At 38.2% G+C, this 13,489-nt stretch overlaps 1 protein-coding gene across 8 annotated transcripts in view; it reads left to right on the forward strand.

Annotated features, from left to right (window-relative positions):
* The window catches only part of GRID1 (glutamate ionotropic receptor delta type subunit 1), an 825,719-nt gene that overhangs the window by 456,877 nt on the left and 355,353 nt on the right, over positions 1 to 13,489 (forward strand). For all 8 annotated transcript variants that reach the window (XM_073353352.1, XM_073353357.1, XM_073353358.1 and 5 more), the window contains one exon: positions 1,353 to 1,558. In XM_073353352.1, the coding sequence (XP_073209453.1) occupies positions 1,353 to 1,558 (206 nt within the window). The remainder of the gene's footprint in view (positions 1 to 1,352; positions 1,559 to 13,489) is intronic.

Consider the following 13,489-nt stretch of genomic DNA (forward strand, 5'->3'; position numbering starts at 1 on the left):
TAAATATTTTGGGGAAGTTTTCATTTCTTATGGTTTCTGACGAGTTTCAAAAACTATAAAAGTTTTTTTTTTCCATTGGAAAAAATTGACAATTTCCATGTTTGGGGCAGGGAGTTCATTTCTTTTGAAAATTTTGACAGAAAATACTTACCATTTTCCATCCAGGTTTAGTCAGACTTTTAGACTTAAAAAAAATTGTTGACCAGCTAGAGGAAATATATTGAGAGACCAATGGCCTGTATTATACAGGAGGCCAGACTAGATGACCATAGTGGTCTCTTCTTGCCTGTGAATCTAAGAATCTGTAAGATGTAACTAATTATTGCTAACTAGGTTTTTTTTTTCCATTTCTGTTATGGAAAACCTAGAATAGTTTTCACAACATTTCCACCAACTTAATTGAAGTATGTTTAAAACAAAACGCATTTGTGTTTGTGGATGAGATTACTCAGAGATAAGGGGTCACACATTTATGGTAAACAGTGGACTACTAATATAATAGTCAACTCTGTTTCTATTTCATTGTGATGCCATTTGTTTCTATTGTTAAGCCTTGTGTTCAGAAGAAAGACAGTGTACAAGATAATGAAATTTAAGTACTTGTGGCACCTTAGAGACTAACAAATGTAATTTGAAATTTAAGTGTTATCATTGGGTCACATTCTGCTTTCAGATGCCTGTGCACATCTCACATTGACTTTATGGGAGCTGCAATATTTTTAGCTGCTTGCAATATTTCACTTTGTGTTTTGAATATGTAGAATTTATCTTATTGTAACTCGATGTAACTTTGGCTGCTCCAGTATCAATAAAGGGCATGATCTTACCATTGCTGTTCACAGAGAACTCCCATGCAATTTAGCAGGAATGTGGGATGCATATCAGCAGAAACAAGGCCAAGAGGTCTATCTTCTTAACTCCCTGCAAACTATTCAAAGCTATTGCCTCCTCATTATCCTCCTCCAAACCATCTTTAAAAGTCTCCTTTTCCACCATGCTGACAAAAAACTTGACAACAGGCTGATTATTGTGCTCAGACCACTGCCTATCATGGTGACCAATATGGTCTAATTCTTTCCTTGTACTCCCTTGTCTTGTCTGTCTGCAACCATCTGTTGTCTCTTGTGTTATTCTTAGCTTGTAAGTGCTTTGGGGCAGGGACTATCATTTTCTGCTGTTTGTACAGTGCCTAACACAATGGTGTCTTTGTCCATGACTAGGGCTCCTAGGTGTTATGGTAATATAAATAATAATAATTAGGAACATATTACCATTGCTTCTTGTTTGGTAAGGGCTATGCTCTTAACTTAAAAAGCTGACACTTGGACTGTGAATTTGTTCCTATTTTATAGATATTCGTGGGCTGCAAGGATTTCTGGACCAGGCCTCTAGACTGGGACTTGATGTATCTTTACAAAAGGTGGACAGAAACATCAGCAGAGTTTTTGCCAGCCTTTTTACTACCATGAAAACTGAAGAGTTGAATCGCTACCGTGACACATTACGAAGAGCAATCTTACTTCTAAGCCCCAGGGGAGCCCAAACTTTCATCAATGAGGTCAGTGCATTGTTCTTTTTAGAATTGTGCAGTAGAAAAACATGCATGATATTTTATACAGTAGGGATCAAATCTTCCAAACTGGCACATCTTGAAAATGTGGACCTACATGTGTTAGTTTGTTACTAAATATCTTAGTCGATGTCCCGTTTCAGGAAAATGGTTGTAACATACTTTTGATTACCTAAATACTGCAAGTGAATTGAAAGACCAATACACTATCCTAGAAAAGCAGCTATATTTATCGGTGACTGTCAACTTTACCGAGGAAATTCCCAAATCCTTGCTAAAAGGAATTATGCTGTTCACGTCTCTACTACAAAGGTCTCTAGAATATACTCTCAGTGTGGCAGTGGAATCACAGTATTTTTACTACAAATACAGTTGCCTTATTTCTTTATGGTTTCTTGAGATCAGTGAAATTAATTAGGAACAACATGTAGCTGTTAGGTAAAGATGTAATTAACACTGTGCCAAGGGCTACTGTTTTGACATTAATTATTTTCCACACGTTTTTCCAGTATGAGGTAAAGAATGACTTTGGATTGCTTACTGTGCTGAAGAGCCTGAAATCTAAGGTCAGATCCTCAGCAGATGTAAATTAGCATAGTTTTACTGATCTACACTAGCTAAGAATTTGGCCTTAAATGTTGTACCCTTTTGCTTTAATTCACCAGAGAACTGAACTGTGAAATTCAAACATGTAAGGCCTATTTCCAGTTGTCAGTGTGTTGCTACATGAAAGCCTGCTATATTAAAAAATAAAATCATTTTAAATTGAATTAGTACAGTCACTGTTTGGTAGTTTTCTTGGCTCATATCAGCATTAATAAACCTTTCATTTTATGTTAAACTGTGATAATGTGTAATTATTTTTTGATGAACATGGTTAATTTTAGTGCTGATGAATAAGGCAGTCTAAGACCATGGGAAGGTCAAGATAAAGAGTCAAATTCTGTCCTCAGATATGCGCATGAAAGTCTCAGTGACTGCAATTAGCGTTATGCATAAGCACTTGAGGTCATAATTCAGCCCAAAGAGTTTACAGAAAGCTATGCTCAGCTCAGCTAGTAGTCCCTGTCTGTTTTTTCATTGGAGGCCCACTATGACAGAGAATTTTGGGTTGGTATTCAGATCTGTTCAAATGAAATGTCCGAAACTGGTACTAAACTGAGACCAGCATTTACAAATCACTCTAACCTCAGCCAGATATAAAGTCTGTCTCCTTTCAATACTCATAATTCCCAGAAATGCTAATAAGAGTTATACTGACAGGACAATAGCCCTGCAGGTCTCTAGACTTTGAGTAATGCATTAAACCACTTTACCACTCAGCCCCTCTGAAAGCAGTATGGTATTATACGTATTAGGGATAATGATCCTGGTATTTGTCCAGATCCCTGCAGGAGTATAACCGTGGGCAGAAATGAGAAGTAATTTATTGGACAATCTTCTTTTATTGAATCTTGATTGATTCAGAAAAGCTTTACGAAAGAATATTTAAATAATAAAAATCAACTCCCCAAAGGCTTGAGATATTTGAGTATATGCTTTAGGGGAGAACCCTGCATTGGCAGGGAATGAACTTAAATGGGACTCAATATGTCTCTTACATTTCTAGTGTCTATATGACTCTGTGGAGCTGTGTACTTCTATAATCATGTAAGGCATAAATACAGATTGTACACAATACAATATAGAGTGTTGAGTTGCAACTTTCGGATCAATTGTTTTTTATTTAATTTACAGAGATAGGTGTTCAAAGCATACAGAAGGAGGAGGAAACTAGTATGAAGGCAAGAAACCTACAGTTACCAAATTACACATATAGAAGGACTCATATCTATAAACAATGGGAAACAGTTTTCCTCTCCTGGAAAAATTTTCAAGAACTGAAAAAATATTTCACTGAAAAATTCCCAACTACCTCTGTTAACATCAATGAGGATACTAATAAAGTCCTGATTGAATGCAGGATAATGCTTGAGCACAGACACACTCAAACAAAAGTTAAGATATTTTAATGAAACTTCTTTTATTGTAAGAGACATATTCTCATCCAGTATCTTGAGACTGTTCAATGACTACTAGTTGAAATCAGCAGATAGTACTTTGCCTGTTAATCAGTGCAAAAAGAGAGAGATTCTTCATTTTCTTTAGAGATGGCCCTGATCTAAAAAAAGTGGATCTAGATTTCAGCCCTAGTCACCTCCTACCCGAAGTTCAGGGGTGTTTAGATCAGGCATCTAGATTTATAGAGAGAGGGACCAACTTAGGAATTCACATCCAGGTCAGGGTTCCGAAATTCCCAAAGCTCAGAGGTGTGCAGTTGTAGGGTTTTGTTTCGGGCTTATCTCTCATTGTTTTAGACATCATTTCTCCTCTATTGGCTTAGTATCCGTAACGTCCGGTTCTGTGACAGTCTGTGCTCACTGCTCATAGGTTATGTGATAGTCCATGCTCATAGCTTCTCAAGCTTTATTTTCTGCTGAGACTGTTGTACTAGAGAGAGAGAGAGAGAAACCTCTTCCGGGGCAGTGAGGAAAATGTGCATTGAAAGTCTTTGTAGACAACTGACTGTAGTGTTGCTTGACCCCTAAAATGTGTTATAAATGTCATCATCTGCAGATATTGCACTACAAGCTCACTTTGGGTGTTGAAGCAAACCTAGTGTCAGTGCAGTGAGCTTCCTTTTGGAGAAATAGTACATGAACTTCAATCATCAAGGGGCAAATGCCCTCTTCTACACATGCGGAACTCCCTCTAACAGTGGGACTGGGACTGTTGCACAGTTAATGTGCAAAAGTTGGGCTGCATTAGGGGGATGGGCACATAGAGGAAAAGGAACCAGTGCACAGGGAGGGAGGGAAAGGAGCCAGGCGATCCATTACCTGGTTGTTTTTTCCTTTGGCTCATCCACTGGCAGGCAGGGCCACAAGGGCTATCTCAGCCTCTGCAGTCTGGGTTGGGAAAGGAGAGGTCACTGGTGGAGAGGTCAGGAGTCCAGCCTGCTACTAGGGCTGTGTGATGGGTCCTTGGCTTTCCTCTTAAAGGAAGTAAATTTGAACAGGCTATTTTTTAGAGCTGAGGGCTCTTCACTACATAAAGGCATCTATCAGCTGGAGAGAATTCAAAGTAGGGTGACAAAAATGATAAAAAGATTGGATAGCATGACCTTTAAAGAGAATTTTAAGGAACTTGCTTTATACAACCTGACAAAAGGGTAACCAGTGCTTAGAAGAAGTAGCATGAGAGGAAGAGGAATTATTTAAGGTGGTTATGGGAGGTATAACAGGAAGTAATGACGTAAAACTAAAAAGAGGAAACTTTCTAACATGTGAGGTCAATTAGACAATGGAGCCTCTTGCCAATGGATGTGATTGAGGCATCATCACTCCAGGTGTTCAAGAGTACTCTAGATGAAACACTCAACGGCAGTGTAGAGGTCATTCCTGCACTAGTTCAAAGGATGGACTAGATGACACAGATGGTCTTTTTCAAGACCTTTCTGCTATGATTCTGTGTGAATTAATGTAGACTGGTGAATTTTGTATAACCACATGCGGGATGAGGAACGAGTAGATGTACAGTGCACATTGTAAGGAGAGTGGTCACTTTAGATAAGCTATTACCAACAGGAGAGTGGGTTTGTGTGGGGGGAGAGGGGGAGAGAAAACCTGGATTTGTGCTGGAAATGGTCCAACTTGATTATCATACACATTGTAAGGAGAGTGATCACTTTAGATAAGCTATTGCCAGCAGGAGAGTGGGGTGGGGGGAGGTATTTTTTCATGCTTTGTGTGTATAAAAAGATCTTCTACACTTTCCACAGTATGCATCCGATGAAGTGAGCTGTAGCTCACGAAAGCTTATGCTCAAATAAATTGGTTAGTCTCTAAGATGCCACAAGTACTCCTTTTCTTTTTGCGAATACAGACTAACATGGCTGTTACTGTACATCTAGGTTTCAGAGTAACTTGTTGGATATTTTTTCCTAACCAGTTACATTTTACAATGGACATGCATTTTAATACGATTTGTGTTTCAAACCACAGGTTATTTCGATCACTTAACGCAAGACAAGGTGATTTGAGTCCATACAGTTTGTTTCGTTTTAATTTTCTCACTTCTCTAGACCAATAGATCCTAAACTGTAGGTTATTAGACAATTGCAAGCTCTCATCAGTAAGAGAAGGGAATGGAACTCATGGCCTTTAACTGTGTGAAACTTGTTAATTGCCAACTTCAATGAGATCTTAAATATATGTGCTTTTAAAAAAGGCCCAACTATGAATACAGTGTATGTTTGCTGAGAAAGATGGAAATATAGATTGGGTCTACTTAAGTTGTTTAAAAAATAGCACGGAGATTGTAATGAGAAGGCTGGCGTAGATGCATTAATATTGGATAGAATCAAAACTGCTCAGCTGTCTGACATAAGCCCTCCACAATAAATGAAGACTTTCCTTGAACTACTTAATAATAAAGGCCAGTGCCTTTGGAGCAGGAGGATCAGAGCTCTCTTCCTAATGTCACCATGGAATTCTGACAGCCATGTGCCGTCACATCTGTAAACTTCCTAGGTGGTCATAGATCCAGTAAAATTTTTCTGGTTTTCTTTCTCTGCCCTCCCTATGTGTTCAGCTCAGAGCTCTTACTGGAGTTCAAGGATTGCTCTCAGTTTCCCTTTACATTCCCCTATGTCAGATGGTTGAGTCAGTGCTGCTCCTGAGTCAGTACTGGAAGTCAGTACAGAGTGGTATATGGTACTGCCTCTTCTTCCTGCCCCTCTGTGCTAGCTTGTGTGCAAGAAATTGAGCTTGTCTTTTTAAATTCCCCATGATGTGACACCCTATCCCACAAATGGAATTATAAAAATTATATACGGTATCTTGAACATCCTCCGCTCCCAAGGAAAACAATCTTACCTATATGAAATCATTTTTAAAGGAAATAAATACCCTTTATCTTTTATAGTAAGTTCAGCAGGAAATCATGTTTCATATTGATAAACTTAATGTTTTGGCTTTTGGCATTCATTTTTGACACCTGTCTTTATATCCCTGTACCTATGTACACACATGTGGCTATGTATATGCTCTTTATAGAGTGATTTATAATGAGCTAGAAATCTTTTGTGAGGAATTTGGTCTGCAAAGTTTGTTTTTCCTCTTCCCCGCCTCCTTTAACATATTTGTTTAAATAGCAGTGATTGGCTAATTTTGTGTGGGTGAACTAGCAACCATTAAAATTGTGGGAATAACATAATTCTTCATTGAATAGGGCTAGAAGAAACCGCTGTACCTTTACTTTGTCTAAATCCAGCCTGCATTGTGTCTTCTCAGAAACTAAAATCTAGTCTGGCATTGATGACATTTCGGACAAATGGACCTTTTGGAGTTAAAGGAAAATAATTAAAATTTAGAAGAAAAACAAATAAACAATCCTTAACTGCTCAAACCTGAACTGAAAGTAATGTTTCTTGATCTTGAGTAAATTGGCTTAAACACAGATTCTTTTCCTTTGGTGATTTAACAGAAGAATACAGTTTTTCACTACAAGTAATCCAAGCTGGAGGAGCAATGCAAAAACAAAACAAAAATCCATACAGAAATATTTGTTTGAATATTAATATAAATTGTAGACAATTTGTGAAAAGGCTAAATTATTTTATATGGATTAGTCAGCAGAGTCTATGTACAACACCTTCCTATTTGTTTCAATTATCTTTAAGTGATTACATTTTTAAAATCCTTTTTGTTGGCTTCAGCTATCTGTGATCCATCAGATTTTGAAAATCATTGTAATGATTATGAAGAGGAAGAACACAAAGCAGCACCCATTCATACAACTTTAATAGTAAACAATAGCAACAAGTCTGTGGATGTTTGGGAAACAAAGATGGGAAAATGACTGGTTTGTGGAAATACAAGAGGATTAGTAGGAATTGTGGGCAGGGGCAGCCCGTCCATATAGGCGAACTAGGCGGTCACCTAGGCTCTCAAGTTAAATGGGGCGCCAAATTTGAGGGAAAAAATCAAATGGAAAAAAATACAAATAAAATAATGAAGATGTCATTATTTCAATTCCTATGCACGTACCGAGGGAATATGAATTATAATTCATTTCTCTACATTTCTGAGAATTTATTAATATGTCAAATCTTTTATTTGCTGCAAAAATAAATAATATTTTAGCAAACTTTTTTCAATTTGCGATGTAGGGTCAAGATGACCCACTCCGCAATTTTGAAAATCAATAACTCAGCCACAATGAAACACATCCACCAGCGGATGCAATGCTAGTGACACCTAACTAGAATATACATTAAGGTTGCATAGCCAGAAATTCTTGTACAGCAGAGATATTCCGAGTTGATACATGTCAAACGGTCATTTTAACACACGTCGCAGGTAGATGGTTAAGAATCAAGTGAATACTGTGGAAAATTGTGTTCTTGGTGCCAAAGAATAACGTCTTTCAGCATTATAAATCCAAAATTTGAGTATCTTTAAGTGTTGTTAAACCTTAACGTTGTTATTGGGCTGTATAATTATGAACATTTCTTTGTTACAACTGGTTAACATGTAATAAATAAGGTCCATAAAAGAAAAGTAACAGCATTTAACGCTTAATAGACTACGAAAGTAATGACATCCCACTCCAAGCGGGTAACCATAAGGAAGAGGATTATTTTCCAAACAACCAGTGGCAGGTTATAACGTGGGAAAAAGGTAATTTTGTTTCCATGTAAATGCTGTAACTAACTGTTTTAATAGGTAAGTGAGTGTATGTTACTAATCATTGTAGCCATCCCAACATGTCTTTTCTCCGCTTAAAGGTTCAATGTGGTTTAAATTGCCAGTCATATGGTGGGTGTGTCAGCCATCCTTAATGCGATAATGCTTGCAGTCGGGAGCACAGTACAAAACAATATTCAAATGCCCCATGGTAGAAAGAGGAAAAAGAAAACCCTCAGGAGCTGAGTATCATAAACGAAAGGCTGAGGAGGAAAAGGATCAAGCAAAACAGCAGGGATCCTTCCTGAAATATCTTCTCTTTAATCAAAATAAAGATGGACGCAGTTTACAGCATCCAGATGAAGGTATATTACTTTGAGATGAGGGTAGCTCACATCCACAAAAAATCAGTTTGGAAACCCAAGATGATGGAAACTTACTTCTAGATGAAGGCAGCTCACAGCATCAGATTGATATGGAATGGAGAAAATTTATTCATCTTCAGAGACACATGCAGAAATTGAAGTAAATGAAGTAGAAGGAAGAAAGGATGAGAAAGTTACAAACAAGTTACAGTATGGGGACCCAGCTTCATGGCCCAGATATGATGACAGTGTGCAGCAAATTCTCATGAAATGTGGACCCGAACAAGTTCATGAATTTCCCTTCCCTAAGGATGGAAATAAAAGAAAATTTTCTGCTCAGCATTACAAGAGGAAACTCATTAATGGGGAAGAAATTCATTGAAACTGGTTACAATACTCAGTGTCGAAAGACTCTGTGTTTTGCTTTTGCTGCAAGTTGTTTAGAAATCAGGCAATTGGTACATCACTTACTGAAAATGGTTTGAAGGACTGGAAAAACAGATCTTCAGGTCTCTCTTCACATGAAAGAAGTACAGAACATTTGGAATGTTTTAAAAATTGGAAAGAACTTGAATTATGATTGAAAAAAGGAAAAACTATGGATGAAGAAAATTTACATGTGATCAAGGAAAGAAGAATATTGGCAACAAATATTAGAGCATCTGATTGCTTTAGTGAGTGTTCTCTGTGGACAAAATTTAGCATTCCGCAGCCGTGGTAGAAATGAAAAATTATACACTCCAGGTAATGGAAACTTTTTAAAATTTGTTGAATACCTAGCTTTGTTTGATCCAGTCATGAAGGAGCATCTACGTAAAATAACTGATTATGAAAAACAGGCTCATTACTTGGGAACAAATATGCAGAATGAACTGATTCAAATCCTAGCAAATGCCATTAAAAAGAAAATTGTAGAAGCTGCCTATTCTGCAAAATACTTTTCAATAATACTGGACTGTACACCAGATGTGAATCATGTTGAACAAATGACTATCATTTGTTTTGTGGATATGGAAAAGTCTGCAGATGAAGATAATGTTGAAGTGCTCATAAAGGAACATTTTTTGGGTTTCGTACCACTGAAGGAGACGACTGGAGCATTTATGACTGAAACTATTCTACAAGAGCTTGAAACAGTGTCATTATCTGTTGAAAACTTACGTGGCCAAGGCTATGATAATGGGAGTAATATGCAGGATAAAGACAATGGTGTGCAAAGGAGAATGATGGAAATCAATTCTAGGGCCTTTTTTGTTCCTTGCAGTGTGCATTCTCTGAATTTGGTTGTCAATGATGCTGCTAGATGCTGTTTGGAGGCAATGTGTTTATGTGTTTTTCTCAGGCTCAACATGCCGTTGGGAGATTCTGACTCGCCATGTGAATTCTCTAACTGTGAAACCACGTAGTCAGACAAGATGGGAGAGTCGCACTGATGCTTTGAAGCCTCTTTGTTATGAACTTGGAAACATTTATGATGCCCTAATTGAAATTTCTGATGATGATGCTTTTACTGGATCATCTGGCAATACGGCACGTTCAGATGCAGAAGCTCTTGCAAATGGCCTTTCCGAGTTCAAATTTGTGACTTCACTCATTTTGTGGTATAATATCTTTTTTGAGATTAACCTCACTAGTAAGCAGCTTCAGGAAAAGAACCTGAACATACATTCTGCTATTCAAAAACTGCAGCAAACTAAAAATATTCTGGAGGAATTCAGAAGTGATGAAGGGTTCAAAAGAACACTGGTAGATTCTCTCGAGCTTGCTGAAGAAATAGACTTTCCAACAAAATTTGAACCAGAGCCAGTTCACATTCAGCAAAAGAAACAGCAGTTTTCATATGAAGGATGAGACACACCCATTCAGAACCCAAATCAAAGGTTCAAGGTGAATTTCTACTTCGCAGTCCTTGATACTGTTATTCACTTGGTTGACGAAAGATTTCAACAGATGCAGCAGCTAGAGTCAGTATTTGGCTTTCTATATGGTATCCACAGCTTGCAAAAGAAAACAGCAAAACAGATAAGAAAATTTTGTATAAAACTGGAGTCAGCATTGACTAATGAAAATTCAAAAGACATTGATGCTACAGATTTGTGTAGTGAGCTTCAGGCTTTTTCAAGATGACTTAAGAAACATTCCGCTCCTGAAGAAGTACTGAAGTTTGTGAAAATAAACTCAGACAGTTTTTCAAACATTTTTATAGCTCTACGCATTCTTTTAACTTTGCCAGTTTCCATAGCTAGTGGGGAACGTAGCTTTTCAAAGTTAAAATTGATGAAAGCATATTGTGTTCAACAATGGTGCAAGAGAGACTTGTTGGACTTGCCACAATGTCACTAGAGCATGAAATAGCTGGAAAACTGGATCTAAAAGAACTAGTGACTGAATTTTCAAAACTTAAAGCAAGAAAAGTCATATTTTAAGAGCCCAAAGTGTTTTGTAAATACAGGTTAAAGTTCATTAAAGAGTTTTCTTATTTCTTTCTATATTGGATGTGGTGGTAATGGCAGTTAAAGCAGGATAGCAAAATGGATGATTTTGGATTTGTAATAATAAAAAATTATAATTAACATTTTTAATGCATTTTTATTTGAAATTGGACTAAAATATCATCTAACTGTCATGTACAAATCTATTCTGAAAGCTTTTTGTCTCTATTTTATCTGATCACAGAAACATTGGTTTGACAGACAGACAGGCAAACCGAATAATTAAGCCTCTCTTTAAAAAGAACAAAAAACAAACGCTTAAACATTAAAAGGAAAAATGGGCCAAAATGTTTCCCAGTTTACCAAAAACCTCAGCCTAGATCTTCCCTTGAGGTTTGGGGGTGGGAGAAGCACGATTGCGTGTTTCTCCTAACGTGCCAGTTGCTGGCAGCTAGTCTAGGGTCGCCCCTGATTGTGGGTGGCCTTTACAAGGTTTAGAATCTGCTGTAGTATTAGTCTTTTTACTTAATACCATGTAAGGCAGTGAGACTATTGGCTGGCCTAAAGAATTTAGATGTTTGCTAGAATTTTGAATCTGATAAGTGGATACTTATGCATAAGTATTCAGATTCATTCCTGGTACATCATTAGCTTTCAATGTAGTTACGGCATTGATAAATTTGCCCCTGACTGTTTAGCTGTCTGTTGGTTAGATTGTTCTATATACAAATAGTAAAATTAATCCAAACACATATACACTTAGATTTCCACATTCTTCATTGTTTAATCCTTTTGAGCAAAGGATTACAAACTTACCTAGGAGTGATCGAGGAAACTCTAGTAGAGTTACTGATAATATTAGCAGCTAAATTAATTATAAACAAGGAGAAATCTCTCACAAATCTCATTTTCAACATGACTAAATATGATGCGTGTGGCTATCACATGAATAGGTGGCAGCACACTATGGTGGAAGATTGCATAAAGTTAGTGGAAAACAAGATATTCATTAAACACCCTTCTTTGAAATGAAAACTCAGATAAAGTCATGGGTAGGCTTAATAATCTCTCATGAATTCTAATATGGCAGACATTTATTTTACTCATATATAGTCTGTCTTGATGTTAACGTGAACACTGACAGTAATGCTTTACCTGTGTACCTGATTGTTTGTTTGTTGTGGTGTTTTATTTTTAATTTGGTTTGCTATATTTTTTCCAGTATTTGAGTGTTTTTCCATTAGCCCATGGCATTATCACTTGATATTGTTTTCTCTGTTAGATTTCTCTATTTGATTATTTATTATAAAATCAAAGAGCTATTTAGACTTAGATCTGGGACCAAATTCTGACCAATTCAAGGAAATTGGTATAACAATCTCTCAAGTATGATGTAAAGGAACTGTGTGTTCTAAATCTTCATCCTAGCAGACCAATTTACCCCTGTGAGTTGCTTAGAGGAAAAATATGTGCACACAGCTGCATGTGGAGATGAATATGAATAGACATATAGCCATCACGAACCCCAGACCTTAACCTAGAATGTACCTCTTGATTCCTGCAATTAAGGACCTGCAGGACAGCTTCCCCACAGAGTTATTGTGACACACAATACTGGCTGACATCTTTCCCCATTCCCACTGCTGGCCATGGGTTTTCTGGCACATGACTCATTGCAGTGCCTGGGTACTGAGAATTGCCATATACTTTGATAGTGGATTTCTTCATTTGTTGGCTACAGTTTTTAAAATTGATTTTTGGCTTAATCCTGTCCCTGTTGAGCTCTGTGAATCCACTCTTTGATCCTGTGGGATGGCAAAATATTGGTAATGAATACAGATCATTGCACCTTCTAGCTGGGTTCCCTATGCTTGTTCCCTTTACTAATTAAAAAGGGCACTTCTTTCTGCCAGAGATTAAGGCTCCATGACTGTGGGATTTCCCTGGCATTTCTCCCATCATGCTTTCTTGTTCTATCCCAGGGGTTGGCAACCTACAGCACGCATGCCAAAGGTGGCACGTAAGCTGATTTTTGATGCCACTCTGGGGTTTCTGCTGCCAGCTCCTGCCAGCCGGGGTCCCCCGCCAGTCCCACTCAGCACCTGCTGCTGGCCTGGGTGAAGGAACCCCAGGCTGGCAGCGGGCTGAGACCCCGGCTGCCAGGATCCGGGGGCCGGAAGCCCAGAATGGGGGCAGGCTGAGCCGTTCAGCCTGCCGCCGCTCTGGGGTCCCCCCACTGGTCCCACTCAGCACCTGCTGCTGGCCTGGGTGAAGGAACCCCAGGCTGGCAGTGAGCTGAGACCCCGGCTAACAGGAGCCAGCAGCCGAAACTCCAGAGCGGCGGTGGGCTGAGCCGCTCAGTCGCAGCTCTGGGGTTTGGCTGCTGGCCCCTTG

The sequence above is a fragment of the Lepidochelys kempii genome, chromosome 7 (assembly GCF_965140265.1).
Source record: "Lepidochelys kempii isolate rLepKem1 chromosome 7, rLepKem1.hap2, whole genome shotgun sequence".
NCBI classification, from domain to species: domain Eukaryota; kingdom Metazoa; phylum Chordata; order Testudines; family Cheloniidae; genus Lepidochelys; species Lepidochelys kempii.